We start from the raw sequence: 9,078 nt of genomic DNA, 5'->3' as shown, positions 1-9,078 counted from the left end.
TTCTACAGCTGCAATACTGAGAGCATGGTTGCATCACTGCCTGGTACGGCAATTGCTCGGCCTCTGACCGCAAGGCACTACGAGGGTAGTGCGTATGGCCCAGTACATCACTGGGGCTAAGCTGCTTGACATCCAGGACCTCTACACCAGGCGGTGTCAGAGGAAGGCCCTAAAGATGTTCAAAGACCCCAGCCACCCCAGTCATAGAATGTTCTCTCTACTACCGCATGGCAAGAGGTACCGGAGTGCCAAGTTTAGGACAAAATAACTTCTCAACAGTTTTTACCCCCAAGCCATAAGACTCCTGAACAGGTAATCAAATGGCTACCCGGACTATTTGCATTGTGTGCCCCCCCAACCCCTCTTTTTATGCTGCTGCTACTCTCTGTTTATCATATATGCATAGTCACTTTAACTATACATTCATGTACATACTACCTCAATTGGGCCGACCAACCAATACATTGGCTAACCGGGCTATCTGCATTGTGTCCCACCCACCAACCCCTCTTTTACGCTACTGCTATTCTCTGTTCGCTTTAACCACATCTATATGTACATACTACCTCAATCAGCCTGACTAACCGGTGTCTGTATGTAGCCTCGATACTTTTATAGCCTCGCTACTGTATATAGCCTGTTTTTTACTGTTGTTTTATTTCTTTACCTACCCATTGTTCATCAAATACCTCTTTTGCACTATTGGTTAGAGCCTGTAAGTAAGCATTTCACTGTAAGGTTGTATTCGGCACATGTGACAAATAACCTTTGATTTGATTTAATGATGGACTGTCATTTCTCTTTGCTAATTTGAGCTGTGCTTGCCATCATATGAACTTGGTCTTTTACCAAATAGGGCTATCTTCTGTTTACCACCCCTACCTTGTCACAACGAAACTGATTGGCTCAAACACATTAAGAAGGAAAGAAATTCCACAAATTAACTTTTAACAAGGCACACCTGTTATATGAAATGAATTCCATGAAGCTGGTTGAGAGAATGCCAAGAGTGTGTGCAAAGCTCTCATTAAGACAAAGGGTGAAGAATCTCAAATCTAAAATATATTTTGATTTGTTTAACACTTTTTTGGTTAATACACGATTCCGTAAAAAATAAATAAAAGACACTGGAATGAGTAGGTGTGTCCAAACGTTTTACTGGTTCTGGTCATGGTCTTTAATTTATGAATAATCCCTACCCTTTTCTTGGACTACAAGTCATGATGAGATAGACTCTTTCTCAATCAAAAACCATCAATCCCTGTGGTATACAATGGAAACAGCACATGTCAGCTGTGTATATTAAGGGCAGCTTGTGATGTATGGGGATGTTGGATAGAAATAGTTTTACTCCCAATAGGATAGTGCCACCCCTTGGATTGACAGTGTACTGCAGTTTAATTCCCAGTCCAAAATCTTCTGTTCGCTCTCACACAACTGAAAGAATACTATAGTCGATAGTACAATATTAACCAAAGGACAAAAAAACACGAGTTATGTAATCAACATGATACCACATATATGTCCAGTACAGTATATAAGTGATGATAGAAGTAAATATCAGGTGTAAACAGTACTTGATAATGGCAGGAACTCACTGGAACTAAGTACAGGCACCTCTAGTGTTATTCTGCTTGTGTTCCTCTTCCTCCTGTTGAATATTACCTCAGAAGTATTGCACCTACATATAAACGCTACCAGAACCCAAAATGAGTAGCGGACCGTATTTCAGTCCAAGTCAAGCACAGAGTGTAAAATGAGACCTGTTTGATCACAGAACACTTGTGGCTGAACCTGTCATTTCTGTTGTTCACCTAAAAAAATCTACATTGACATTCAGTGCAGAAAGAACAACACTCACACAAACACACTCAGGATGCATCCCAAATGACACCCTATTCCCTTTTTAGTGCACTACTTTTGACCAGGGCCCATTGGGCACCATACACTATGTAGGGAATAGGGTGCCATTTGGGACCCTTACTCAGTCTGCTCAGTGTACAAATCACCTCCCAAATATTGTGGGGGCTGGCTCTTTCTGTGGCTCCAGGATTAACCTTCAGTCATTTATCATCAGACACTCCCTTCTGAGACAGGCAGGCAGGCAGGCAGGCAGGCAGGCAGGCAGGCAGGCAGGCAGGCAGGCAGGCAGGCAGACAGACAGACAGACAGACAGACAGACAGACAGACAGACAGACAGACAGACAGACAGACAGACAGATAGCCAGGCAGGCAGGCAGGCAGGCAGCCAGACAGATAGCCAGACAGACAGAAACATAGTCAGACAGACAGAGTCAGACAGACACAGGCAGACAAACAGAAACAGGCAGACAGACAGACAGACACACAGGCAGAAAGACAGATAGACAGAGTCAGACAGACACAGGCAGACAGCCAGACACAGAGGCAGACAAACAGAAACAAGCAGACAGACAGACACATAGGCAGAAAGACTTAGAGACAGAGTCAGACACACACACAGGCAGACAGACAGACAGACACACACAGACAGACACAGTGGCAGACAGACAGATAAACACATAGGCAGACAGACAGTCATACAGTACAGTATGGACCTCACCACCGGGGCAACATCTCAAATGGCTCCCTACATATGCCCTATGGGTCCTATGGGCCCTATGGGCCCTGGTCAAAAGTAGAGCACTACAATGGGAATAGGGTGTCATTTGAACACATCCACTGATCCATCACTGTAGTACTCACTCAACATTCCCTGAAAACATCAAAGATGGCATATGTCTGTCTGAGCTCTTCCCCTGAAGTCTCTCATGAAGGAAAAACAAATACCAATGAATAATAAAATAAGTTGTTATTGGCAGTCAGCCAGTCAGTTTGTCAGTTAGTCAGCCAGTCAGTCAGTCAGTTAGTGAGGCAGCCAGTCAGCCAGTCTGTCAGCCAATTAGTCAGCCAGTCACTCAGCCAGTGAGGCAGCGGGTCAGTTAGTCAGTCAGTCAGTCAGTTAGCTTGCCAGGAGTAGAGCCAGGTGATACAGTCAGCCAGCCAGTCAGTTAGTCAGCCAGTCAGTTATTTAGTCAGTCAGCCAGTCAGTCAGATAGTGAGCCAGTCAGCCAGTCGGTCAGTCAGCCAGCCAGTCAACCAATCAGCCAGTCAGTCAGTCAGTTAACTGGTCAGGACTAGAGCCAGGTGAAACAGTCAGCCAGTCAGGACTAGAGCAAGGTGAAACAGTCAGTTAGTTATCTGGCTGGAACTAGAGCCAGGTGAAACAGTCAGTCAGTCAGTTAGCTGGCTAGAATTAGAGTCAGGTGAAACAGTCAGTCAGTCAGGACTAGAGCCAGATAAAACAGCCAGTCAGTTGGTCAGTCAGTTAGGATTAGAGCCAGGTGAAACAGTCAGTCAGTTGGTCAGTCAGTCAGTTAGGACTAGAGCCAGGTGAAACAGTCAGTCAGTTGGTCAGTCAGCCAGTTAGGACTAGAGCCAGGTGAAACAGTCAGTCAGTCAGTCAGGACTAGAGCCAGGTGAAACAGTCAGTCAGTTGGTCAGTCAGCCAGTTAGGACTAGAGCCAGGTGAAACAGTCAGTCAGTCAGTCAGGACTAGAGCCAGGTGACAGTCAGTCAGTTGGTCAGACTAGAGCAAGGTGAAACAGTCAGTTAGTTATCTGGCTGGGACTAGAGCCAGGTGAAACAGTCAGTCAGTCAGGACTAGAGCCAGGTGAAATAGCCAGTCAGTTGGTCAGTCAGTCAGTCAGGACTAGAGCCAGGTGAAACAGCCAGTCAGTTGGTCAGTCAGTCAGTTAGGATTAGAGCCAGGTGAAACAGCCAGTCAGTTGGTCAGTCAGTTAGTTAGGACTAGAGCCAGGTGAAATAGTCAGTCAGTTGGTCAGTCAGTCAGTTAGGACTAGAGCCAGGTGAAACAGCCAGTCAGTTGGTCAGTCAGTCAGTTAGGACTAGAGCCAGGTGAAACAGCCAGTCAGTTGGTCAGTCAGTCAGTTAGGATTAGAGCCAGGTGAAACAGTCAGTCAGTTGGTCAGTCAGTCAGTTAGGACTAGAGCCAGGTGAAACAGTCAGTCAGTCAGTTAGGACTAGAGCCAGGTGAAACAGCCAGTCAGTTGGTCAGTCAGTCAGTTAGGACTAGAGTCAGGTGAAACAGCCAGTCAGTTGGTCAGTCAGTCAGTTAGGACTAGAGCCAGGTGAAACAGCCAGTCAGTTGGTCAGTCAGTCAGTTAGGACTAGAGCCAGGTGAAACAGCATTTTGAAGTTTTTCACCAAAAAGTGGAAAGAGTAAAAACCTAGAAGTCAGTCTGGGACAGAGAACTGGGTGAGGACCTTGAAGGGAGCTTTGTTTGGGAGGTCTTACCCTGTCCAATGTCCCCATGAGAGGAGGGGTGGCCATGGAAGGACCAGGTTTCACTTTACAGGAAGTTCTGGTGGTTCTCACAGCTTCCTGGGATACAGTCTCTCCGTGTCCCAAATGGCACCCTCCCTATGGGCCCTGGTCAAAAGTAGTGCACTGTGTAGGGAATAGGGTGCCATTTGGGACGTAACCCATAATCTGTATTCTTACTTTGCAAGGGATGAGGGAGTCGGTAAGAGAATACATGAATGTAAATTCATGGAATGTTTTTCCTTGTCCTTCCATACTCTGCTTATCTTCTCTGGACAGCATTCCCATAAATAGGACTGGATATTTTCAGGTTAAGGGTTTTGCTCAGGGATACACAGGAAGTAGGACTACAATTTCAATCTGTCAGCAACACTCTGCTCATGTATCCATAACTTTCCATATTTATTATTCTGTTCAAATGTTCGACTAAAAGATTAAACTCTGAGTCCCAATTCTTTATATAGTGCACCACTATTGACCATAGGGCTCTGGTCAAAAGTAGTGCACTATATAGGGAATAGGGTGCCGTTTGGTACAGAGAATAAGTTAAAAGGAGATGGAGTCCTCCCTCTAGTGGGGGAATATAACTATCACTACTGCCTCCTACTGGTTGTGGTCTGCTGCAAAATATACTAATGCATATAGAATGAATTTCCTAATGGATACAATAAAGTCATCAACATCAACATCATCCACCATAGTCATCATCGTCATCATTCAACATCATCCACCATAGTCATCATTCAACATCATCCACCATAGTCATCATCGTCATCATTCATCATCATCCATCGCAGTCGTCATCACCATCATCATCCATCGTAGTCGTCATCACCATCATCATCCATCGTAGTCGTCATCACCATCATCATCCATCGTAGTCGTCATCACCATCATCATCCATCGTAGTCGTCATCACCATCATCATCCATCGTAGTCGTCATCACCATCATCATCCATTGTAGTCGTCATCATTCAACATCATCCACCATAGTCATCATCGTCATCATTCATCATCATCCATCGTAGTCGTCATCACCATCATCATCCATCGTAGTCGTCATCACCATCATCATCCATCGTAGTCGTCATCACCATCATCATCCATTGTAGTCGTCATCATTCATTGTAGTCATCATCATTCATCATCATCCGTCGTACTCGTCATCCAACTCCATTATTAAACCTTTAATTCATTATAATGCTCTAAATTGTAAAAACCTATCACAGATGGGATGTTATTATATTTTCATGCTTATGAATAAACAAACATATATTTAAATAATAAATACATAAATAATAATTCAAATAAATACTAGTACTGGAAGCAACTTCCACTGTATGACATGATCTCTATGACCAGTCAAACCCTGAAGCAGTTATGTCTTTCACCATCTCAACACTGACAATCTCAAGTGGTTTAGTTGTTCTTTTTGAGCCTTTGGATGTGCCATAGCTTTGTCCCCTCTACCTGCTGTTTCCATGTCCCCCAAATCCATGTCTGGGGACTATCCAGGTGCATTATTCAGCCTACATCGTCACTAGTAAGCCGATTGTCAAATCTCACAGCGCCTTCTCATAGTGTTGCCGTATGTTGATTCCTTTGTGTATTAGTTCATTGTAAGAGATCACGTCCCCTGTAATCGTTGGTGTTGAATGGAACCAACATTGTCTCCATGATGCTTTGAATACAGTAACACAGCTGGGCTTCAGCCTAATGACAATGGAGGTGAGGACTTTCCATTGAAGGAGATCTGGGGAATGCTGGCTGCTCTCTCAGATCTCTCAGCCAACTCCTGGAATAAACAGTAGTACAGCAGGGTTATACGAGCTTCCCAATTAGGACTTTTTATAATTTTATTTAGCAGACAGTCTTATGCAGAGCGACTAAAGATAGGTTCGCTCCAGTGGAGGCTGCCGAGGGGAGGACGGCTCATAATAATGTCTGGAACAGAGCAGATGCAATGGCATCAAACACATGGAAAACACGAGTTTGATGCATTTGATAACATTCCACTCATTCTGCTCCAGTCATTACCATGAGCCCATCCTCCCCAAGTAAGGTTTCACCAACCTCCTGTGGTGCATTCATATCCCTCTTCAGAACAGTGGTTCCCAACTCCAGTCCTCCAGTACCCCCGTCAGGACACATGTTTCTTGTAGCCCCGGACAAACATGCCCGATTCAACTCATTGAGGGCCTGATGATTAGTTGACAAGTTGAATCAGGTGTTCTTGTCTGGGCTACAATAATAATGTGTAGCGTTGAGGGTACTGGAGGACCGGAGTTGAGGGTACTGGAGGACCGGAGTTGAGGGTACTGGAGGACCGGAGTTGGCAACCACTGCTTTAGAAATACATAGTGACAGAAATGACAGGCCATTCACTCTGTCCAATTCTATATTATTATTGAGTTTTCCGTTCATGTTTTATCTGAGCTCACCTTTTCACTCATCTCATGGGAATGGTGCAGGGACAGCTCTCTCTCCAGGTACATCCTCTGCTGTTCACTGCTGGCCAGACGACAGGTGAGCCAGGTAAACAGGATGGACACTCCGATGCCCAGGCAGGCCAGCACCATGATGGCCAGGTAGAGGGACGGCAGGGCATCAGGACGCTTTGCCACCACACGCACAAACTGGAAGTTTAGGATCCCACTGATCAACCCACAGATACAGCAGGCTGAAAATAGGATCATCTGAAGAGAGATTTAAAGCACATTTTTTGCAATTCTACACATTTTGCCATGGGGTGGAGAGACAGTTTTGCAGTTTAAAAGTTAATTTCATACAGTTCTACACATTTTGCCATGACTTGTGCCATGTTAATGATATCTGAGTGAGAGTGACTAACAAAGCAATTGGGGGCCCCCTGCAGGTCAGGGCCACTGAGCACGTGCCCTGCATGCCTGGTTGGTATTCAGGCATTATTACTATATGTTTAGATGGCTGGCTAGACTAATTTACCAATCTAAAAATGTTTCGCTGACACGGCTAATTGAGTGACTGTCAGTGACTGACAAAACAAGAGAGAAACTGCTGATGCACAACCACATGTTGAACTGCACCTTGTGTATTCTACTACTGTAAAGTTAACTGTCAACAGTAAGTTGAGATCCTGACTGAGCTCTCTAGCGGCCTGGGGTCCCAAGTGACCGCTTATGTTCCTTATGCAGCTGGCCCTAGGCAGTGGTGGAAAAAGTACCCAATTGTCATACTTGAGTAAAAGTAAAGATACCTTATTAGAAAATGACTCAAGTAAAAGTGCGTCACCCAGTAAAATACTACTTGAGTAAAAGTCTAAAAGTATTTGGTTTTAAATATACTTAAGTATCAACAGTAAATGCAGCAAGTGTGTTTAGTGAGTCTGCCAGATCCGAGGCAGTAGGGATGACCAGGGATGTTCTCTGTTTAGTGAGTCCCCCAGATCAGAGGCAGTAGGGGTGACCAGGGATGTTCTCTTGTTAAGTGCATGCATTTGAAAATGTTTCTATCCTGCTAAGCATTCAAAATGTAAAAACTACTTTTGGGTGTCAGGGGAAATGTATAGAAGTAAACATGACATGGTTTTATTTAGGAGTGTAGTGAAATAACTGTAGTCACAAATATAAATAGTAAAGTATACAGATACCCCCAAAAACGACTTTAGTAGTACTTTAAAGTATTTCAACTTAAGTATTTTACACCACTGGCCCTAGGTGTGTTTCAAGCACAAGTACAGTGAAATGCCTTTCTTGCCAGCTCTAGCCCCAACAATGCACTGCATGCACTGTACACTCTTAGAAAAAAAGCTCTTAGAAAAAAAGTTTGGCTTTGGCTGTCCTCATAGGAGAAACATTTTGGGTTCCAGGTAGAACTCTCAGTGGAAAAGGGTTATACCTGGAACCAAATAACCCTTTTAGGTTCTAGACAGCACTTGTTTTTCTAAGAGTGTACCCACGTTAAATACGTCGTATTAAAATCAACTTACAATCAATCCTGACCTCTTCTTTGCACACACCATCCCACATAGTCCACAGATGAGAAACTGGGGGGAAATAAGAAGTTATACCCTCCCTCCTATTAACAATAGAGGTAATAATATTGCAAATTTGAATTATTTGACTTACACAAATTCCGCTCCATATAGGAGAGGCATCCCCCAGCTGCAGCTTGTGAACCGACCGGACTCGGATGATGCCGAACACCCCGAGGGCGATGCTGGACGCACCGAGCCCCATCTCCAACACCGACAGTACCACCAGACTCCAGATGTTACATCTGTCCGGCATCACTCATTCCTTCACAGCGGGTCATTCAAGAGGTGATGGTGGTCACCCCCTCGAACCACCCAAAAAGCAGCGAGTATTGACTTTTGCGCTAAAAGCATTAATCCATTAATCAAAATTACGCAGGTCGACTTTTGCGCGAGGGAACGTTTTCTATCCAGTAACCACCAAGTGATCCACCATGTAAGGGCTACTTACACGTTCCCTCTGAAAAATACTCCACTGTTAGACTTTATAAGGTATTCTAAATCATATCTTGTCATAGACTACATGGATTTATCAGGATTTGCTCTGGACAGCTCTGTGGACTGCTAGTATGCGTGTTTGATCTACTGTAAAACAGACACGCGTCATTCTCGCCAGTTGCCACCCTCTCAAAACTTTTCTTGCCCACAGCTGCAGTGCTCGCGACTCACGTGACTTCCTTGACGTCTTATAGCGCTCATGTG

At 44.5% G+C, this 9,078-nt stretch overlaps 1 protein-coding gene across 1 annotated transcript; it reads right to left on the bottom strand.

The window, feature by feature from the left end:
* Window positions 1-5,690: 5,690 nt before the first annotated feature.
* On the bottom strand, window positions 5,691-8,639 carry LOC139395950 (transmembrane protein 196-like). The gene is made up of 4 exons (XM_071143261.1): window positions 8,471-8,639; window positions 8,332-8,388; window positions 6,806-7,060; window positions 5,691-6,159 (listed from the first exon to the last, which is right to left on the bottom strand). The coding sequence occupies exons 1-4, from the start codon at window positions 8,630-8,632 to the stop codon at window positions 6,073-6,075; spliced, it is 561 nt and encodes a 186-aa protein (XP_070999362.1). The 5' UTR covers window positions 8,633-8,639; the 3' UTR covers window positions 5,691-6,072.
* Window positions 8,640-9,078: the final 439 nt, after the last annotated feature.

This window comes from Oncorhynchus clarkii, unplaced genomic scaffold (assembly GCF_045791955.1).
Source record: "Oncorhynchus clarkii lewisi isolate Uvic-CL-2024 unplaced genomic scaffold, UVic_Ocla_1.0 unplaced_contig_7590_pilon_pilon, whole genome shotgun sequence".
NCBI classification, from domain to species: domain Eukaryota; kingdom Metazoa; phylum Chordata; class Actinopteri; order Salmoniformes; family Salmonidae; genus Oncorhynchus; species Oncorhynchus clarkii.
Note: the sequence above shows the minus strand (reverse complement) of the source record. Positions and strands in the feature narration are given on the sequence as shown.

Bases quoted from the DNA above. Each gene is read 5' to 3' on its own strand.
- LOC139395950 (XM_071143261.1), bottom strand. From the start codon at position 8,632: ATGCCGGACAGATGTAACATCTGGAGTCTGGTGGTACTGTCGGTGTTG. The intron at 8,389-8,470 runs GTAAGTCAAATA...ATTTCCCCCCAG, and splicing joins CTATATGGAGCGGAATTTGT to TTTCTCATCTGTGGACTATG. The intron at 6,160-6,805 runs GTGAGCTCAGAT...TGTTTATTCCAG, and splicing joins CCCATGAGATGAGTGAAAAG to GAGTTGGCTGAGAGATCTGA.